General features: G+C 46.9%; 1 protein-coding gene and 1 long non-coding RNA gene across 4 annotated transcripts in view; one reads left to right on the forward strand and one right to left on the reverse strand.

Annotated features, from left to right (window-relative positions):
* LOC143766553 (uncharacterized) overlaps nt 1–22,312 on the forward strand; it is a 104,814-nt gene that overhangs the window by 59,499 nt on the left and 23,003 nt on the right. For all 3 annotated transcript variants that reach the window (XM_077254330.1, XM_077254331.1, XM_077254329.1), the window contains exons 2-6: nt 14,440–14,587; nt 14,717–14,896; nt 14,979–15,102; nt 15,186–15,283; nt 20,587–20,680. In XM_077254330.1, the coding sequence (XP_077110445.1) occupies nt 14,531–14,587; nt 14,717–14,896; nt 14,979–15,102; nt 15,186–15,283; nt 20,587–20,680 (553 nt within the window). In that variant the 5' untranslated portion in view covers nt 14,440–14,530. The remainder of the gene's footprint in view (nt 1–14,439; nt 14,588–14,716; nt 14,897–14,978; nt 15,103–15,185; nt 15,284–20,586; nt 20,681–22,312) is intronic.
* LOC143766557 (uncharacterized) lies at nt 3,633–6,027 on the reverse strand. Its single transcript, XR_013213594.1, has 2 exons — nt 5,921–6,027; nt 3,633–4,642 (listed from the first exon to the last, which is right to left on the reverse strand). It is a non-coding gene; the product is annotated as an uncharacterized LOC143766557 (long non-coding RNA).

The raw sequence follows: 22,312 nt of genomic DNA on the forward strand, positions 1-22,312 counted from the left end.
AGTTTCTGAAATACTCAGACCAGCCCTTCTGGCACCAACAACCATGCCACGTTCAAAGGCACTCAAATCACCTTTCTTCCCCATACTGATGCTCGGTTTGAACTGCAGGAGATTGTCTTGACCATGTCTACATGCCTAAATGCACTGAGTTGCCGCCATGTGATTGGCTGATTAGAAATTAAGTGTTAACAAGAAGTTGGACAGGTGTACCTAATAGAGTGGCCAGTGAGTGTATACACACACACACACACACACACACACACACACACACACACACACACACACACACACACACACACACACACACACACATGTTTAGACACACCTCATTTAAAGATTTTTCTGTATTTTCGGTAAAATTGTACATTCACACTGAAGGCATCAAAACTATGTGGAATTATATACTTAATAAAAGTGTAAGACAACTGAAAATATGTCTTATATTCTAGGTTTTTCAAAGTAGCCACCTTTTTGCTTTGATGGCTGCTTTGAACACTCTTGGCATTTTCTTGATGAGCTTCAAGAGGTAGTCACCGGGAATGGTCTTCCAACAATCTTGAAGGAGTTCCCAGAGATGCTTAGCACTTGTTGGCCCTTTTTGCCTTCACTCTGCAGTCCAGCTCACCCCAAACCATCTCGATTGGGTTCAGGTTTGGTGACTGTGGAGACCAGGTCATCTGTCGTAGCACCCCATCACTCATCTTCTTGGTCAAATAGCCCTTACACAGCCTGGAGGTGTGTTTGGGGTCATTATCCTGTTGAAAAATAAATGATGGTCCAACTAAACGCAAATAGGATGGAATAGCATGCCGCTGCAAGAAGCTGTGGTAGCCATGCAGGGTCAGTATGCCTTCAATTTTGAATAAATCCCCAACAGTGTCACCAGCAAAGCACCCCCAAACCATTACATCTCCTCCTCCATGCTTCACGGTGGGAACCAGGCATGTAGAGTCCATCCGTTCAACTTTTCTGTGTTGCACAAAGACACGGTGGTTGGAACCAAAGATCTCAAATTTGGACTCATCTGACCAAAGCACAGATTTCCACTGATCTAATGTCCATTCCTTGTGTTATTTAGCCCAAACAAGTCTCTTCTGCTTGTTCCCTGTCCTTAGCAGTGGTTTCCTAGCAGCTATATTACCATGAAGGCCTGCTGCACAAAGTCTCCTCTTAAGGGCTTGTTTCCATTTGCGAGAAACACGTCCGTATCTCGCATGTGGAAACCAAGCTGTGGCGCCGGCACTCCAAAGCGGAGCGTGCGGCTGCATACGAACACATGGAGCTGCACGCTCCGCTCCAAAGTGCCTGCGCCACAGCTTGGTTTCCACATGCGAGATACGGATGTTTTTCTCGCAAATGGAAACAAGCCCTAACAGTTGTTGTAGAGATGCATCTGCTGCTAGAACTCTGTGTGGCATTGACCTGGTCTCTAATCTGAGCTGCTGTTAACCTGCGATTTCTGAGGCTGGTGACTCGGATAAACTTATCCTCAGAAGCAGAGGTGACTCTTGGTCTTCCTTTCCTGGGGCGGTCCTCATGTGAGCCAGTTTCTTTGTAGCGCTGGGTGGTTTTTGCCACTGCACTTGGGGACACTTTCAAAGTTTTCCCAATTTTTCGGACCGACTGACCTTCATTTCTTAAAGTAATGATGGCCACTCGTTTTTCTTTACTTAGCTGCTATTTTTCTTGCCATAATACAAATTCGAACAGTCTATTCAGTAGGACTATCAGCTGTGTATCCACCAGACTTCTGCACAACACAACTGATGGTCCCAACCCCATTTATAAGGCAAGAAATCCCACTTATTAAACCTGACAGGGCACACCTGTGAAGTGAAAACCATTTACGGTGACAACCTCTTGCAGCTCATCAAGAGAATGCCAAGAGTGTCGAAAGCAGTCATCAAAGCAAAAGGTGGGTACTTTGAAGAACCTAGAATATAAGACATTTTCAGTTGTTTCACTCTTTTTTGTTAAGTATCTAAAACGTCTTGTAAGAACAAATAATGAGGGCACTCACCCGTCTTCAATAAAATGATTCCTTTATTAACGACAAAACATCCAGAGAACCGTTATGGCCGGGGGAGAGAGAGGGCCTCAGCCCGTGTGAGCAGAGGAGGACGACGACGGCCGTTTCTCGCTATCCTGCGCTTCTACGGGTCCATATATATATATCTATTCTATTGTAACCTGTCAGTGTGATTTTACTGTACACTGCACCTGAATTGTCGGCCTTTCAAAGGACACCGTTGCGTATTTCTCGCAAGTCACACTGATGGCCCGTGTGGTGCGAGTTTTTCTTGCACAAATAGACTTTCATTGGCGAGTCTCGGCTGATATACGGTGCAAATCACAGCATACTGCAATTTCACTTGCACATATAATAGGGCCGTGAATAAAAAAAAAAGTGATGGGAGATTAACATTGGTCTGAGTGCTATGCGATTTTTTTTTTTTTTTTTTTTTGTTTGTTTGTTTTTTCTTCTCACATAGCACTCGTCCGTATTCCTCTCTAGTGTGACTTCGGCCTTCAAGGGAAAATGATTAAAAATTTCTATTTTTTACAATTTGTAAAATTTTCTGATTTCTTACAAAATAAAGCAAAACATATCAACCCAAGTTTACCATTATCATAAAGTCTAATATGTCACGAAAAAAAAAAAATGAATCTCAAAAGCAATGGGATGTTGAAGCATTCCAGAGTTATTACTATATAAAGCGACACTGGTCAGATTTTAAAAAAATTGGCCCCGCCACAAAGGGGCTAAGAGCTTGTACATGTGAACATTGTTTCAAAAGTGGTTTACCTGTCTCAGGCAGGTTTCACACCAGTGTTCGGCAGCCTTCTTCCTCCGTTAAGCCCTGACCCCTGCTGCACCTCTTCCTTCAGCTCCGCCTAAGTCTGCATGCGTCCCCTATCTTTAACATTGGGTACGCAGGCATGCCTCATTTTGACAATGCGGAGAACTGCGTAGAACGCAACATGTTGCATTTTATTGCGGTCGGCGCAGCGTTAAACAACGCATGCGGAGGCATCCGCTTGACCTGCGTATTCAATGTTAAATACAGGGTATGCAGGACGCATGCAGATGTAGGCGGAACTGAAGGGAAGAGTTGCAGTGAGCGGGGCTTAGGCTACTTTCCCACTAGTCCGTCGGCCTGACGGACAGTGTGTTTTATGCACAACGTGGGCAGCGGAGGCAGTTTTACAACGCATCCTTGGCCCATTGTGAGTTCCGGGGAGGAGGGGGCGGAGTTTCGGCCGCGCATGCGCGGTCGAAAATGGCGGACTCGACGCACAAAAAAAGTTACATGGAACTTTTTTTTTGTGCCGACGGTCCGCCAAAACACGACGGATGCGACGTGTGGCAATCCGTCCCAATGCGTCGCTAATGAAAGTCTATGGAGAAAAAACGCATCATGCAGGCAACTTTGCAGGATGCGTTTTTTCTCCAAAACGACGCATTGAGACATGCCTCACACGACGCTAATGTGAAAGTAGCTTTAACGGAGGAGGAAGGCTGGTGTGAAACCAGCCTACGGCTGTTATTATAGCACCTTACATTTGTTACACAGATACATCAGGGGCTTGTCCTGCCCTACGCCTGAAATGAAAGGCTAAAATACAATGTGGAGACTTCATCAGAGCAATGTTTTATTTACATTCAGAACTGGTTTAAGAGGAACAAATTACCATTTCCCACAGAAATCTCAGACTTTTACTTATAGAAATACTGGATAAATATCATTTTAACATTAGATATAGAAACATTTCTAATTTTACAAAAAATGCATTTTTTTGCATTAAATAACTTTATGCCTTTGCTTGTTTCATTTTATGCATTTCTAAAGTATTGTAAAACTGTAATATGCTGTTTGTGCCTGCGGGCTGGACTGTCGGGTTGGTATGTGGCTCTGCCCCCCCCCCCCCCCAGGCCTGCCTCCGGTGTCTGAGGTTTCTGTGTCCCGGACCAGAGATCATAATACCAAAACCATTTCCAAAACAACCAAAATTGAACAGCAGATCTCTTGGGAGGCAGACTTTAGTCTTCTGTTCTGAAGCAAAGTACTCTTAAACTGATAGGCGCAGAGTAGGATGCACTAGAAAGTTGGCGTGCATGATTGTTCAGGGCACTGGCGGTGTGGACCGGCCACCAGAGAAGGCCTAGACCGAAGCCTGGATATTTTAAGAGCAGGGTCACAGGAGCCTCTGGAAAACATGGAGGCTGCATGAATAGGAAGGTTTCCTCAGGAGACGTCCATATTGCTCAGGGGCAAACTAGGACATATTTGTCCTGTCCTTTCCATTTTTTCTTTTTTTTAAAGTGGCCCCCTCACTGCCTGGTAGGATATATGTGTCCTGAAGATCACACATCATTCTTCGCAGACCGATGATGAAGATGGGCATGGAATAACCTGGACGCAGACCTTTCGGCAGCTGGCACATAACGGATTCGTCTTCCCTCCCTACTCTTTCTGGCTCTGGGGGGGCGAGAGGGTAGGGGGATTGACCGTCCTCTGGGGAACCACAAACACTCTTGATGTGTTAGGGCCTTGCCTCGTAGACCACAGATGATAAGGTAGTGACAATTCTAGGTGGGAGATTAGAGTGACAATTCCACTGTCGCCCTCAAAAGCCGTATCTGAAAAAAAAAAAATTAAAAAGAAAAAGTAAAATCATTAATAAAAAAACCCCCAAAACCTAAGTCAGAAACTGGGCTGGGCGGTCCAGACCCATGTCTGCCTCCTACTGACATTAAGCTAAAAAGGATTAGCTTCGTGCCAGTTGGTGGTGTAGCCTACTCTACAGGGAAATACCTAATTTTTTTTTTTTTTTGCATAGCATAAGCAGCATACACTCATGTTTTTTTTTGTGTACCCCAATGAAGCATTAGCCCCCCCCCCCCACACATCAACCAGATGGTCACACAGCATAACCTCACTCCCCCAGTCAGAAACTTCCACCTCACATTAACTAGCGGGCCGCAGAGCTTAACCTCGCTCCCCCAGTCAGAAACCTCCATCTCACCTTAACCAGCGGACCCCACAGGATAAATCCAAAGCCCACCAGACATTCCCTCCCCTCAAGCGTAAATCCAAATATGACTCCCTCTGCCCCAACCATAAATCCCATCAGACACCCACCCAATCGAACGCCACCCCAGCTTAAACTTTCATCGGATGTCCAACCCCCACAAATCACCATCTGACGTCCAACCCCCATCGGATGTCCAACCCCCACAAACCCACATCGGACGCGGACCCCCCCCCCACCCAGCACAAACCCCAGATGCAGACCTCCCACCCAGCACAAACCCCCATCAGACGTGGACCCCCCTACCCAGCACACACCCCCTTCGGATGTCCAACCCCCACAAACCCCATCAGACGTCCATCCCCCATCGAATGTCCACCCCCACCCAGCTTAAACCCTCTTCAGCCCCCCCAAACCCAACCCATAAGCAGGTCGCCCCCCCCAATAAAAGGGATCCCCCAGTAGGCACCAGGTCACCCCCTAATAAAAGGGTTCCATCCGTAAGCAGCAGGTCGTCCCCAAATCCCACCACGGGATCCCCCCCAATAGCCAGAAGCAGGTCGCCTCCCCACATTCCGCGACAAGCAGGTCGCCTCCCCACATTCCGCGACAAGCAGGTCGCCTCCCCACATTCCGCGACAAGCAGGTCGCACCCCACAAGCAGGTCGCCCTCAAATCTCACCACAGGGGTTCCCCCAATAGCCTGCAGCAGCGGAGCCCCCCAAAATCCCACCGCAGGGGTCCCCCACAATAGCCAGCAGCCGCGGAGCCCCTCAAAATCCCACTGCAGGTCACTCCCCACACAGACAAGTAGGTCGACCACCACAGGGCCTCCCCCCAATAGCGATCAGCAAGTAGCATTTTTTTTCACCCTGAAACCACTAACCTCCATGGCGTCCACAAGCTATCATGCTGCTTTCATTGGCCGCCTTGGTAAAAAGAGACTACGCCCATGGCCGGAGACACACTGGTGCGAGATACGGCTGAGTCTCACTGGTTAAAAGCAAGCTGTGGCACCGGCACTCCGGAGCTGAGCGTGCAGCTCCATGTATTGCTATGCAGCTGCACGCTCCACTCCGGAGTGCAGGTGCCACAGCTTGCTTTTAACCAGTGAGACTCGGCCGTATCTCGCACCAGTGTGTCTCCGGCCTATGATGTGAACTCAGAACACGCCCCCTCACGATAGGACACGCCCCCGAAATGACGTCACACCTGGAAGGAGCCCATACACTCTAGCATTTACCATTATTCTCTATGTGGAGTGCGGCTCTGCGGGTGGAGGTCGGTGCTGGAGGCTCCATTATTCTCTATGTGGAGTGCGGCTCTGCGGGTGGAGGTCGGTGCTGGAGGCCCCATTATTCTCTATGTGGAGTGCGGCTCTGCGGGTGGAGGTCGGTGCTGGAGGCTCCATTATTCTCTACGTGGAGTGCGGCTCTGCAGGTGGAGGTCGGTGCTGGAGGCTCCATTATTCTCTATGTGGAGTGCGGCTCTGCGGGTGGAGGTCGGTGCTGGAGGTATTAGGGTTGAACAATTAATATAATGTTCAATTCTCTAGCTGCCTACTCCTGGCCTAATGGATATTGATCATGTGCACTAAAGAAATACACCAGACACAGTCAGCTGTAACTCTCCTTGATCAATGTGTGGCACAGCTCCAAGAAGGGCTTTTATTAGTCAAACACAATGTTATATATCTCCTGTAAGGGGGCTCGGTTAGCTCTAAAATGGGAGTGATCGGATGTATTCCATTGGTTAGTGGGTTGGGCATGAGCAAGTCCATGGGCGGATCCATGAGGTCATCAAGGTGGGTTGGTCCGTGAGGTCATCAGAGTGGGCGTCGCTGTGGGTGGATCCATGAGGTCATCAGAGTGGGCGTCATCTTGGATACCAGACCGCATGGTCTGCTGAGACAGGAAATGGCAGCCATCTTCAGTGTCTTCATTGTTCATATACCAGAGCACACGGCTCTGGTAGAGGAGATGGCAGCCATCTTAAGTGTCTTACTTTGTCTGAGGAAAACTTATGTAAGGTTAAACAATACATGTTATAGGTTGCTTTCCTCAATTACCTTATGTGTTGAGGTTAATTAAGTATTTGATCTTATGGCTCTCCTCAACAGTCCCCCCTAAATACTTTATTAACCTTTTCTTTTATCTTGATCCCACCGTGGTTCCCTAACCCATCGATGTTAAGTGTTATTATGACATCAGAGGCTTCATGACAATATGGATGCTATAGACACCAGAGAATGTGTGACCGATTATGGGTATACTGAGGAGGTATATCGGAGCGTGTTACCAGTGTCCTCGGGACTTCCCAACCTGCTGGATCTATTACTCTCCAATCTCCCATCTCCATGGTTACTTAGAGTAAAATACACATGCGACTAACCCTGTTGTACACATCCTAGATCTGACCGTCTTGCCCGGGAGGGGGAATTGGAGTTTTCACCAGTTTGAGACAAGTTTTCCCTTGTGGAAAACCTCCCTTTGTAGCTGGACTTTGACAAGCAGGTCAGATCCTACTCTGTCCCTAACTGTCTAACAAGTTTATAATGTGAGAGATGGATCCAGGAGGCGCTCAGCAACCCTGACTGAAGTATGAGGAGTCAGGAGCACTTGGTAGGGGCCCTCAAATCTCGACTCCAGGGATGTCTTTCTGATGAACTTCTTTACCAGCATGTAGTCACCAGGTTAGAAAGTATGGGTACCGTCACTGGAATCTGGACCTGGAATGGATGATAAAACTTGTACATGTGTTATTGACAGTTCTTTAGTAACAACAATTACATAATTTACAAGAATATCACTTCCTAAGGCTAGCTGTTGTGGAAAATATTGACCCAACCTTGGAGGCCCCCCCAAAAAGAATCTCGAATGGTGTGAGTTTAGTGGGACCCCTTGGAGTGTTTATGACTGAGTATAAGGCAACGGGCAAAATGTCTGTCCAAGGAAGTCTGACCTCCTGACTGGCTTTCAGTATTTTATTTTTGAAGGTGCCATTCAGTCTTCCTACTTTCCCACTGCTCTTGGGTTGATATGGAGTATGTAAACCCAAATAACCAATGTTCATAGTTCCTTAGACAGTGCTGCAATGAATGCGGGTACTTGGTCACTGTCAATTACCTCTGGGACCCCATATCTGCAGACTACTTCAGTCACCAGTCTCTTAACAGTCACTCTGGCAGTCATGTTGGTTACTGGCTAGGCTTCGGGCCATCCTGAGAACATGTCAGTCACTACCAGTACATACTTGTACTTCCCTACTTTTGGCATTTGAATGTGGTCAATCTGAATTTTCTGAAAGGGATAAAGTGGTTTAGCCAAATGTTTCTGAGTAACTTTCTGAGGCGTTGCTGGATTGCATGCTGCACACACAAGGCAGGACTTGAAATAATTTTGGGTGACAGTAGAGATCCCAGGTGCCATATAAATCTTCCAATCAGGTCATTCATCCGATTCTTGCCTCTGTGGGTGATACCGTGTGCCCATTCTGTCACTGAGGGGTACAGATTACGGGGTAGACCTTTGTGTTCACCCTCCAGACTCCATCTTCATCCTTTTTTTTAGCTCCTCCTTCTTGCCATGACTTCTTTTCATCATCTGATGTCTTGTCTTGATGTAGATGGATAATCCTCATAAGAGAGGCTTTAGTCCCTTCTTCAGTGTCTTGTGACACGTACACCGCTGCTTTCTCTTTCCCAAATGGATCCACAGCGTAGGTTTTTGCTGTTTTGTCAGCAAATAAGTAGTTTCCCCTTGCTTCTGGAGAATCCAGTCTCCCGTGAGCTTTGATCTCGATCACTGCAACCTCTGAAGGTAGATCTAGAGCGGCCACAAGTTCTTGTATGATAGCAGCATGTTTTACAGGAGTTCCACTGGACGTTAGGTATCCTCTGGCTGCCCAGATACTGCCGAAGTCATGAGCCTCTCCAAAAGCGTATCTTGAATCCGTGTAGATGTTGACCACCTTCTCCGTCGCTTCCTGACAAGCCAGTGTCAAAGCTTTAAGTTCCGCTTCTTGTGCAGACATGTGCGGTGGTAGCGATCCAGCTGAGATGATCTGGTCATGTGTAACCACGGCATATCCCGTATGGAATCTTCCTGTTTCATCTGCAAATCTGGAACCATCAGTGAAGAACGTCAGGTCAGCATGTGGGAGTGGGTCTTCAGACACGCTTTTCTGGGAGGCTACTTCTTCATGCATTTGTTCAAGACAGTCATGATCCTCTGAGTGTGTAGAGGCATCTTCTCCGAGAGCATCAGTATCATCCACATCCCCCCTGGAAAGAGGAAGCAGCGTGGACAGTTTGAAGATGCTGCAGCGGACAAGAGTGACATTATCCGGAACCAAGAGCCAACATAGGAGTCTCATATGATGCTGTACCAACAGATGTTTAGGTTCCAACAATAGCAATTATGTCGTGTGGAGCCATTAAGAGAACTGGATGTCCTCAGATGATATCAGAAGTTTTGTCCAGAAGCATATGTGCAGCATGAACAGCTCCGAGGCAAGTCGGGGAAGCTTGAGACACAGAGTCCAGGCGGGCAGAGTAGTAGCCGATTGGTCTTGTTCTTCCCCCATGTTTTTGTGCTAGGACTCCGGAAGCATGTCCTGCTACTTCACTGACAAACAAGTAAAAAGGTAGTTGATAATTTGGGATTCCAAGAGCTGGTGCAGACTGTATGGCCTGTTTAAGAGCGTAGAAAGCTTCCACGGATTTAGTACATAGTGGAAACGCTGACGTCTTGAGGTCATCGTACAATGGCTGCATCAGCTTTGAGGCATCTGGAAACCTTTGGCAACAATAATAATTGATAGGTCAGCCAACTCATCCGAGGCCCTTGTCTTAGGTTCTTGGCAGAACTCAACACCAGAGTCCCATGTCTCGTCATGCTCCTGTAGAAAGGCATTGGCTGTTTTTCTGGATCTAGAACTTGGTTCAACAGAGTAGCAGCGTGCCGGGGTGTAAACTTGACACAGATGGTGGGCTCCTCAGACATGAGCATTGGCACTGTTGGCGGTGGCACCTGAAGCGGGAGTAGAGATGGCACCGGGAGTGCAGATGTAGTCCCTTGTGTATGAGGAGCCGGAGGAGGTAACAGTCCTGGAATGAAGGGCTCTATTTGGGCAGCTCCAGTATCATGGTATGGGCTCCAGGTGACGCAGGCAGTCTTAAAAGCTTTAACAGTCCTGTCCTCATTAATGCGAGTTATTGCTGCACGAAGTTGTTGAGCACTAACGTCTGGATGAATAGGGTCATAAGTAGGGGTCACAGCATGTATGATCATTCTACACAGGAAGATTGCCAGCTTTAGTCACCGCTATGTCCCCAACAGCTATCTGACCACGTGACTCAACAATGATATGACTGTCAGCTTGAATAGTCGCCCCTCCTGCTTCCACTATAGCTCTAGCTACACCTCCATTGTGCTCTAACTGAGAATTGGCAGCATTAACAATAGCGTCTGTCTCCATTGTTATGTCACCCTTTCCCACCACTAACAAGGGTCCCTCAGGAAGTTCTTTTTCAAAAATAGGTTGCCAACATTCCCTCCCCTTTGTGCTTCCTGTGCTATTGGTATCCCCCTCCCACATTGAGCCCCCCCTTGATACAGTCGCCACCGTCCCATACAGGTGTGCGCTTGGCTGCGAGACAGCCTGTGAGGTACTGGGCATAGGGTTATGTAGGCTGCGTGAGAGTGCTGTTGTGGAAGCATTGGGAGGAGAGGCCGCTGCTTGGAGCATCTCATGTGGGTGTGCGGCTAAATTGGCAGTGGAAGTGACAGTAGAAAGGGTAGGTGCTGGGGACGATCCAGGTGGGAAGACTGCTGGATTCACAACAGGAGTGATAGAGGAAAGGGTTGGTGCCCCATTGGAAACAACAGAGATAGGAAACATGGGTAAAGCCTTTTATTTCCTGAAGGAATATGGTATTGGCCATCAGTGGTCATTACTGGGTAACAAGGATTTGGTGATGTGGCGTGTAGCCTTAATCTGAGATGTTCACCACCAGGAGCAGCACATTCGCCATCCCCAACATGGCTGCCGTCAGAATTATATTTACCACCAACAAGATGGCTGCCGTCAGAATTGTATTTACCACCAACAAAATGGCTGCCGTCAGAATTGTATTTACCACCAACAAAATGGCTGCCATCAGAACTGTATTTACCACCAACAAAATGGCTGCCGTCAGAATTGTATTTACTACCAACAAAATGGCTGCCGTCAGAACTATATTTACCACCAACAAGATGGCCGCCATCAGAATTATATTTACCACCAACAAAATGGCTGCCATCAGAATTATATTTACCACCAACAAAATGGCTGCCGTCAGAATTGTATTTACCACCAACAAAATGGCTGCCGTCAGAATTGTATTTACCACCACTAACAAAATGGCTGCCGTTATTACATTTACCACATGGCTCTGGGCCACCATTATACGGTGGTGGCCGCTCACAAGATATATTTTTGTAATACACAACTCAAAACTCTATTCTTTCTATTCCTTTTCTCTTCTACCCAATTTCCATTTTTTTTCCTTTTTTTTTTTTTTTTTTTTATACAGACTTTCAGAGACTCTTTCTCCTGCCCTAGCAATAGACAACAATCCATTATCTTCCAGGATACCTTTTCTTTCTTTCAAGACAAGCTTCCACTCCAGGGGCTGTAACCATCCCCCTTCTGGCATTCCACACAATTTCCACTAATGTGCATGAGTCTAACTTGCCATCTGAATTTGGCTTAGTGCCCATACGGCAGAACTGCATTACTTTCTCCATCTTTCTATAGATACACAGTATATATATCTATCTATCAAGATAACAAACACCAAACAAACAATAAGACGGGGGAGATGACTCAAACCTGAGATTCTAAAGGGAACTGAGTCTGCAGTACCCAGTTCCTATTGCTTCTTGTCACGTGGTCCCTGTCTGACTTCCGTGCTCCGTACTTTACAAACCAATTATTCCCTACTTTGTCAAATTGCTCCCTAACTTACCGGTCCCCGTGCAGAGTCAATTACTCGATGTCACGGGGCAAAAAAAGAAAAACTATAAATTTAATTGGCCCAAACTGAGCCAATTGCTCCAAGTTTCAATGAGCCGCTACACAATTTATTATGCCCGAACTGAGCCAATTGCTCCAAGATTTACCGGGCCCCCCTAGGCCGAGTCAATTACTCCAGGTCCTAGTCCTCATGTACAGAACTGAAAATCTTATCACAAGCGACAACCGTATACCACAGACAAAAATTATTTTATTTTTTTTTTCTACACTTGCTTCCTTCCTATAAACCTGTCCTGTTCCAAACACAATGCTTTTCCTAACTACCAGTGTAAAAACCGTTTTTTTCCTGTTTTATCACTTGCCTCTAGCCCTCTGTAAACACTTGTTTTTTGTTTTTTTTTCTTTTTTAGAAACCTGCTTTGTCTGTCCTTACACAATACTTCTCTTCTTTTCTATTTGTCATCTCCCCTCTTCACAACATGTAACAGGCAGTAGGCAACTAGAACATGTGACGGTTCTTGCAATTAAATGACCAGCAGCGGAGATACCCTTTCTGCCGTCTTACAGATACCAAGAAAACCGGACACGGTCAGGCAATCTGCACAGGATACCCCGAAGGACACAGGTAAAGACTACAGATTATAAAAATCAGCAGACTTACCGTGTTCTGTTAAGGAGGTGATCAGTCTCCATTGTTCGGGGTACTCAGTGCATCCAGCCGTTCCACCCGCCGGTTTTCAGGGTTCAGGGCTCTTCCTCTGCTGGCCCCAGGTTGGGCGGCCAAATATTAGGGTTGAACAATTAATATAATGTTCAATTCTCTAGTTGCCTACTCCTGGCCTAATGGATATTGATCATGTGCACTAAAGAAATACACCAGACACAGTCAGCTGTAACTCTCCTTGATCAATGTGTGGCACAGCTCCAAGAAGGGCTTTTATTAGTCAAACACAATGTTATATATCTCCTGTAAGGGGGCTCGGTTAGCTCTAAAATGGGAGTGATCGGATGTATTCCATTGGTTAGTGGGTTGGGCATGAGCAAGTCCATGGGCGGATCCATGAGGTCATCAAGGTGGGTTGGTCCGTGAGGTCATCAGAGTGGGCGTCGCTGTGGGTGGATCCATGAGGTCATCAGAGTGGGCGTCATCTTGGATACCAGACCGCATGGTCTGCTGAGACAGGAAATGGCAGCCATCTTCAGTGTCTTCATTGTTCATATACCAGAGCACACGGCTCTGGTAGAGGAGATGGCAGCCATCTTAAGTGTCTTACTTTGTCTGAGGAAAACTTATGTAAGGTTAAACAATACATGTTATAGGTTGCTTTCCTCAATTACCTTATGTGTTGAGGTTAATTAAGTATTTGATCTTATGGCTCTCCTCAACAGAGGCTCCATTATTCTCTATGTGGAGTGTGGCTCTGCGGGTGGAGGCTCCGCTCACCAGAACTGTAGCAGGTAAAGACCCCAATATCCACAGGTGTCCCTTCTAATTGGGGGAAGCTATCACCTCTAATAATCCTCGGACAGTTCTGACAAACACAGAAAAGTGCCCCTTTATGGAGGTGACAGAGTCTGTTTAGTCTCTTTAGCTTCATAGTATCAGCTCTAATCCAATGGTGAGAGAGCGATTTACCCTGAAGAGTCACAGATTGTGGGGTTGTTGTAAAATGTTATATTTAGGGGTTTTGTGTTGTCTCCTTATAAGAATCACAATGGTTTTGTTCCTTTTCGCTGATAGATACAAACGACTATGAAAGACGGGAACCAAGGAAACCTGTATTACTCTCATAGTACGGGGTCTCCACACAGTATTGTCGGGAAACCTTCATATAGAGGCCGGTGGGGATGGAGTCAGCGACGGACTCTGGACAAATATGTTTCTAGAGCCGTAGTAGAAGATGATGTCGTCCTCATCATGAAGTAGTTATTTCTCCTGTCACGTGTAATGAATATCTCCTGCAGTATTGCTAATGCCGATTCCAGGGTCGGTAAATGAGGCGAGAATTAGCGTTATGGAAGATGAGTCTATGAGGAACGTATTCAGCTGCCGACTCCGAGGAAGAAACTGCTTGTTGTCTGTGGCCTAAATATATAGGTTTTATTAGTAGATGGAAAGAAGAATACTAAACACTGTAAAACAGCAAATATACCATTGCTGCTTGGGTCCCCGCCAGTCTCTGTATTTTCTGCTCAGTCCTAACGAAGTTATGATTCTTACAGCCAACCAGTCACCAAAGCAGTGAGTAACATAGGCAGTGATACGTTCCAGTCCATACAAGACTAGAGAGTACAACATCTACAAGTTTTATCTTTTTATGTGTTTCCCCTTATTATCGCCAGGATTTTTATGATGTTACATCGGCTCATCTTGTTCTCATTCAGGTCTCTACAATATCCGATCCTCTGTGAAGATCTACTATAGAAGAGAATTTTCCTGATTTACCCATCAAGGCTGGATACGGACAGAGACAAGATGGCGGAGAGGATATTACACCTCACCCTAGAGATCCTCTTCCGGCTTACTGGAGAGGTGAGAGATTCTGATGACGTCACATTACATCATTCTTATCTATGGAAATAACAGATGGACAGAACTGGAGAGGTGAGGACTCTGGAAATGTCTGTAGTGAGATTTATTAATGTGTCTCTCCATAACCAGGATTACACAGTAGTGAAGAAGACCTCTATTGAGCGCTGTCAGGACCCTGTGTCTGAGGGACGGGGAAGACCCCTAAGCCCAATCACGGGGCCTCAACCTCACCCCCTGATACATGAGGACATCAATGACCAGAAGATCCTAGAACTCACCTACAAGATGATTGAGCTGCTGACTGGAGAGGTGATACTGCTGGGAATGCTGGGACATTATACAGTAACACTATGAAGGGATCGGGGGATGACGGTATTATTGTATGTGTCAGGTTCCTATAAGGTGTCAGGATGTCGCCGTCTATTTCTCAATGGAGGAGTGGGAGTATTTAGAAGGACACAAAGATCTGTACAAGGACATCATGATGGAGGTTCCCCAGCCCCTAAAATCACCAGGTAATGGACTGGACTAAATACACACGGCCTATAATTATCTGTATGTAAAGAATAAATTCAGTCCCTGTATGTGTTTCTTCCAGATCTATCCAGTAGGAGGACAACACCAGAGAGATGTCCCCATCCTCTTCTTCCACAGGACTGTAAACAAGAAGATTCCAATGTTCCTCAGGATCATCAGGTAGATAGGGGAGATCTCATGACACCTCTCTATGATGTGTAGACAACTGAGAAGGTTTTGTGCTCAGTTTTGTTTTATCCACCATTATTATGTTTTTTGTTTTTTTTTATCGCTGACCGCACCCACTGAGAGAAGGGATCCGTCCCCAGTAACAAGAAACCTACAGATGAAAAGGGGCCCACCTCCTCATTTGGTTTCTTGTTCCTGTGGGAACCTGCACAGATAAGATTACCTTGGCCTGTGCCTGCCACCTGTGCGGTGTCTGGGGAACGGCAGGGGCTGCGGCACCAGAAGCAGTGTCTGGAGATCCCTGCCTGTCAGTCTTCGCCCTTGTCTGATGGTGGATGATGTGAGGCCAGGATCCGGAAGAGGCTGTCCTGGCTCACGCGGTGCAGTAGGACCAGACCGGCACTCCTCTTGTGGAGCGGGATGCGTGCATCGGCTGCCCTTCTCTTCCATCGGGCAGTGCTTCCGGGTTTAGGCCCATGCATGCGCACTGCCCATTCAACATTACTGAACTGAAATTGCTTGGGTTCACTTCCAGGGGTCCGGGGAGGCTTGTTCCGGAGATGGACGGGCTGTAAGTATAAGATCCGGCGGCCTCCTGCTGCCAATGTTTCCCAAAGATGTTCTCTCCAGGAGAATCTGAGGTGCACCCACAGGTGGTGGAAGTGCAGCCGGACAGCAATCCCAATAACAGCAGTGGGCGCTCCCAAGAGGGCAACTCCACTAACAAGAGTATACGGAGTAAGCTGTACCATCTAGAACTCGTGCTGTGCCTCCGCTTCCAGAACCGGTGCCACATCACAGCTTCACTGGGTGAGTGTTACATGACTCTGCCTACTAAGCTGACTCACCTTCTTTCTGTGTACCTCCCTATCAGGCTAAGAAAACTAAAAAAGCTAAGCACAAAGAATGTGCCTTGTGCTCACAACCCCTTCCTGACCTCTATCTTAAAAGACCGTGTCAGGCCATGTGCACACGTTCAGTATTTTTCGCGTTTTTTTTCGCTATAAAAACGCGAAAAAAACGCTAACCTAAGCCTCCCATTATTTTCAGTGGATTCCGCATTTTTTGTGCAAATGTAGCCTTTTTTTCCGCGAAAAAAATCGCATCGCGGGGAAAAAAAAGCAACATGTTCATTAAAATGCGGAATTGCAGGGGATTCCGCACACCTAGGAGTGCATTGATCTGCTTACTTCCCGCACGGGGCTGTGCCCACCATGCGGGAAGTAAGCAGATTATGTGCGGTTGGTACCCAGGGTGGAGGAGAGGAGACTCTCCTCCACGGACTGGGCACCATATAATTGGTAAAAAAAAAGAATTAAAATAAAAATTAGTCCTATACTCACCTTCGATGTCCCCCGCAGTGTTCTCGCCTCACCGCTGCATGCTGCCGTTTCGGCTCCTATAGCTGCTGTGCGGTGAAGGACCTGCGGTGACGTCACTGTCTTGTGATTGGTCGAGACCGGTCATGTGACCGCTCACGTGACAGCGACGTGGAAGGTCCTGAAGCACACCGGCATCTATAGGAACGGACGCCTGCAGGTGAGTATAACCATTTCTTTTATTTTTTTATTATTTTTAAACATTCTATCTTTTACTATAGATGCTGCATAGGCAGCATCTATAGTAAAAAGATGGTCACACTTGTCAAACGCTATGTTTGAGAAGTGTGACCAACCTGTCAGTCAGTTTTCCAAGCGATGCTACAGATCGCTTGGAAAACTTTAGCATTCTGCAAGCTAATTACGCTTGCAGAATGCTAAAAAAACGCGGAAAAAAACGCAAAAAAAAAAAAACGGATTTCTTGCAGAAAATTTCCGGTTTTCTTCAGGAAATTTCTGCAAGAAATCCGGACGTGTGCACATACCCTCAGAGTTGTATCAGCCAGACTTTAGAGGAGGAGTCCTCAGTTAGATCCGCTGATATATGATTAATGATAAGAGAGGAACTTCAGTCCTTAGGATGTTCAAACAGGCATAAGAAACATAAGTCTAAAACAAGGAGTGTTACCCCTGTCTCCAGTTCTGCTTCCAGTAGTGACCAGGCTGGATTCTCTGGTGCTTCTGATTCATTGTCATCTGGTGAAGAAGGGCTATCTTTTTTTTCCCATAGAGAGTATGGATAACCTGGTGAAATCAGTTAGAAATAGTTAGAAATACCATGGGGCTTTTAGAGGTGAAAGAGGTTAGATCTACAAAGGAAATTATGTTTGCAGGTCTCTCGCTGAAAGAGACGAGCTTTCCCGGTTATTGGTGTGGTGAAGGATTTGGTCAGGATGGAATGGAGCAAGCAGGGACAGTGCGAGGGTTCCTCCCTTCATCTTCCAGGAGGAGGTATCCCTTTGAGGAAGATGACCGGACAGCTTGGTCCAAGGTGGACTCCGCAGTGGCCTCGACTTCTAGACATTTTGTCCTGCCTGTAGAAGATTCTGTGGTCCTATCTGGCCCTCTAGACAAGTGTTTCTCAACTCCAATCCTCAAGACCCACCAACAGGTCGTGTTTTCAGGATTTCCTTAGTATTGCCCAGTTGATGGAATTAATGCTTGAGCAGGTAATGAAATTATCACCTGTGCAATACTAAGTAAATCCTGAAAACATGACCTGTTGGTGGGTCTTGAGGACTGGAGTTGAGAAACATTGCTCTAGACTGCAAAGCAGAGACATTACTAAAAAGATCATGGGAGTCCTGCACCAGAGCCTTTAGACCGGCTATATCCAGAACATGTACAAAAATTGTACATGTTCTGGATAAAATTGTACAAAGTCTAAATTGTGCACAATTCCATGCCAAGGTGAGTTCCTGTTTGGCAGTGTGCTCGATTAGATCCTCACCAAGGCGGGAAAGAGAAAGAAGGGGTTCCCTAAACAGTTTGTTCCGTCCTACAGGAGGGCCTTCAGAAAGTGACCATTCGGTAGAAGGTGGCCTTATGAAAACCGAGATCGCTGGGAGACTAAGGAGACCAAACAAAAAGGTGCCCATTTTAGCGGATCCTCTCCCAGGAAGAGTAATAAATTCCATTGACCCTGACCTCCTGTGGGCGGCAGGTTAAAAATGTTTTGCCACAGATGGCGGGAGATCACTTCTAATCCCTGGACCCTGGGCTTAGTAACATCGGGGTTGAAACTAGAGTTTTGTCGAATCCCCTCAGATTCCTATGTCATCACCTCTCTTAGATCCCCGGCACAACAGGAGGCTCTTGAGTTGGAGGTTTTATGTCTATTATCTAAGCATGTCCTGGTGGAGGTCCCGGGAGACCAGGAGGGAAGGGGATTCCATGGGTAGTGAAACCGTCCAGGATAGTTACTACGAATGCTAGCCCTGATGGATGGGGAGCTCATATGGACGATAACCTGGCCCAGGGGCAGAGGTCCATAGAGGAGGCTGTTGACTCCTCAAATCTAAAGGAATTAAAGGCAGTCAGTCATGCTTTACATCGCTTTCTCCCACAGCTGCGGGGGACGCATGTGAGAGTTTTGCCGGACAATACCATGTCAGTTGCATACGTAAATTGGCAAGGCAGAACTTGATCAAAATTGCTGATGTCTACTGTGGTGGATGTTCTCGATCTGGCCGAAGCCCATCTCTTGTCCCTCTCAGCCCTTCACATCAGGGGAGTGGAAAATCTTAAAGCGGCTTCCTCAGTCGCCATACGTTATATCAGAGAGAATGGGGTCTCAGTCACCAAGTATTCAGGAATTTAGTGGACTTGTGGGGACTTCCGGAAATAGACTTGTTTGCTACCAGGGACAACAGAAAGGTCCAAAGATTTGCCTCCCTGGACAGAGCAGATCAGCCGGAGTTGGTCGACTCCCTCCAGTTCCCTTGTCGCTTCAGTCTGGCCTATGTGTTTCCTCCAATGATGGTGCTTCCACAAGTCATCAGGCAGATCAGGGACGAGAGAGAAAGGGTAATTCTCTTCGCTCCTTTCTGGCCCAAGAGACCTTGGTTTTCATGGCTCAGAGCCATGTCCATATCTGACCCCTGGATCTTCCCATCAGATCCGGGCCTGCTCTCTTGCAGTCCATTCTGTCATCCTTGGGTGATAGGTCTCCACTTGACGGCGTGGAACTTGAGGCAGTTGTTGAAATTAAGGGGGTTTTCTGACAACCTGATTAGTACCAGTCTGCAGAGTAGGAAAGAATCCACGACCAACATATACAGTAGAGTGTGGAGGAGGTTCCTTAATTTTCATACTGGGCCTTTCTCTAGTGAGGTTCCAGTTGCTGCAATTTTCGAGGGTTGGGAGCTGGGTTTTTCAGTTAACACATTAAAGGATCAGATATCAGCTTTTGGGAGCCCTATCTAGTCGTAATATTGCAGGAGATAGATGGGTTGCACGGTTTATTTCAGCGTGTGAGCGTAGCGACTCTGTACACATTGCTCGCTTGCCTCCCTAGGACGTGAATCTGGTCCGCCCTGATAGGTCCGTCTTCTGTCTTGTCGCATGAAAGTACATATCATTAAAGTACATATTAAATATCCCTGAAGGCAGAGTACGGCTCTGTTTGTGTCTTTTCAGAGCCACAGGAAAGGGTTTGGAGTCACAAGGAGCACTTTATCACGTTGGATCACAGATACAATCTGTCTGGCTTACTCAGCAAAGGGTGAAGGTCCTCCGGATGGAATAAGGGCACATTCGGCACGGGCTATGGCATTCTCCTGGGCTAAGAAGGCGGACATCTCGATTGATCTGATATGTAATGCTGCAACATGGTCTTCACCATCTATCTTTTACAGCCACTATAGACTCAATTTGTCATCATCTTCTGACTTGGTTTTCGGGAGACCTGTCCTCAATACGGTGGTCCCTCCCAGATGATGGTTCTCTGTAAGTCTCTCAGTGGGTGCTGTCATGGCGAGAATAAAAAAGGATTACTTACCGGTAATTGTATTTTATGGAGTCCACGACAGAACCCGCTTCCCTCCCTTAGTAGCACATAATAGAGATGTGTATCTATTTCACTCCGGGTGATGGTAGTATACGTTGAAGTATATGTTTATACATATTGAGTAGTTTTTATGAAGATGTTCTAATGTTTTCTTGGCGGTTCCTCTTGTACTCTGTAATCCAACTGAGGAGGGGAGGGGGACCACCCCTTTTTATCTGTAGGCTTCTTGTTCCTGGGGGTGGATCCCCTCTCTCAGTGGGTGCTATCGTGGACTCCATAAAATACAATTACTGGTAAGTAATCCGGTTTATCCAGTTTGTAATAAGAACGGTGGAGATGGCATGATCAGAGCTGATCATAGATGTGTCTTCTCCATCTGTCTGTGACTTTTACAATATTTGTTTCAGTGTGAAGATCTGACCCGTATTAATACTACAGAGACGTATGTGAGGGGTGATGACGAGTGGTGTAAAGAGGAGATTCCTACATATGACTACCCAGGTGAGTAGTAACTACTAAATGCAGAGAAGTCACAGATTCTTCTCAGCCACTGTCTGTGGCTGCTTTATCGGTGGTGTAGTCTGGCTGGATCACAATCGTGTGAGCACCATTTTGCCTCTAGACCACAACATTCTCCTCCACCCAAAAGTGTTCAAATGACTTTGGACTTTAAAAGCCCTTTTCTATAGAATATATAGCCTGGAGGGCCAACCTACACCCTGAAATTAGGAGACGATGGTCGTAACCTGCCCAGATCTGTAAACTCAAATGACAGTGTACGTAGAATGTGCTGACAAGTTAGAAAATCACTTGAAGAAAAATACTATGATGGGCCTGTAAGAGAAATTGGAGAGTAATGATGCTGTTGGCTTCCTATAACCTGTTATCTTATTGGATGAATCTACCTTCTTCCCCTTCTGTGCTGCTGAATGTGCTCATATGGTCCCTACAAGACCAGGTCCAGTCTTTCTGGACAAACTTTGCTTTTATGATCGACAACATTAAATGTGCAGTGAGGGCCAAGTGTGAATTTCTGTACTGTAAGGGTATGTGTCCACGTTCAGGATTGCATCAGGATTTGGTCAGGATTTTACATCAGTATTTGTAAGCCAAAACCAGGAGTGGGTGATAAATGCAGAAGTGGTGCATATGTTTCTATTATACTTTTCCTCTATCTGTTCCACTCCTGGTTTTGGCTTACAAATACTGATGTAAAATCCTGACCAAATCCTGATGCAATCCTGAACGTGGACACATACCCTAACAGTTTCCCTTTTATACTGAATTTTCAATTTTACCCCTCGCCACGACAGCACCCACTTGAGAGAGGGACCCGCCCATAGGAACAGGAAACCTACAGAGATAAAAAGGGCTGTCCCCCTCTCCTCCTCAGTTGGTTTCCTGTTCCTATCGGAAATCCCTGGATTACTACAGATGGAGGTGGTTGGAGCACCTCCAGATTACCTGAGCCTGTGCACCCGCCTGTGTGGTCCTCTCGATGACAGCAGGGGCGGCGGCATCAGTAGTAGCGGCGGGGGAGCCACTGCATGCAGCCTCCCCCCTCGTCTGTTCACCATTCGGCAGGTTCCGGACAACAAAGCCCGGCCTATGGAGGAGGCATGTGTGTGTGTGTGTGTGGGGCCGATCTTCCAGTTACCAGCGGTGGAGTGCAGTGCTAGAAGGCGGCGGAGGCTGCGTCGTGCGGGTAAGTCCATGCTGCTTCATTGAACCGGAAGTGGTCGGAGCACTTCTGGTTCGCGGCGGGCGGCGCGCTGCAGATGACCGCGCAATTCAAATGGCAGGCCGGGGCACAGAGCTATTCGCTCAGTATGCTGTCCCCGGCACATGATGAGCATCCACCAGCGGTGGAGCAAGATAGCGCTGTCAAAATCAGCGCTAAGGGCTCAAAATCATCGGCAAAAAGGAGTGGTCATTCCATGGAAGGATCTGACACTCACATGAGAAGTAAAACGAGGAGTAGAGATGCAGATCTACTCAGACCCCACACAGTGTCTCCACCTCCAAAACCGGTATGATGAAGATGATAGCTTCACTGGGTGAGTGTTTATGATCCTCTACCTATAAGCTGATCCCTTCCTTCTCTGCCTCTCCCCTTAGGCTAAGAAGACCAAT

This window comes from Ranitomeya variabilis, chromosome 4, assembly GCF_051348905.1.
Source record: "Ranitomeya variabilis isolate aRanVar5 chromosome 4, aRanVar5.hap1, whole genome shotgun sequence".
Taxonomy (NCBI): domain Eukaryota; kingdom Metazoa; phylum Chordata; class Amphibia; order Anura; family Dendrobatidae; genus Ranitomeya; species Ranitomeya variabilis.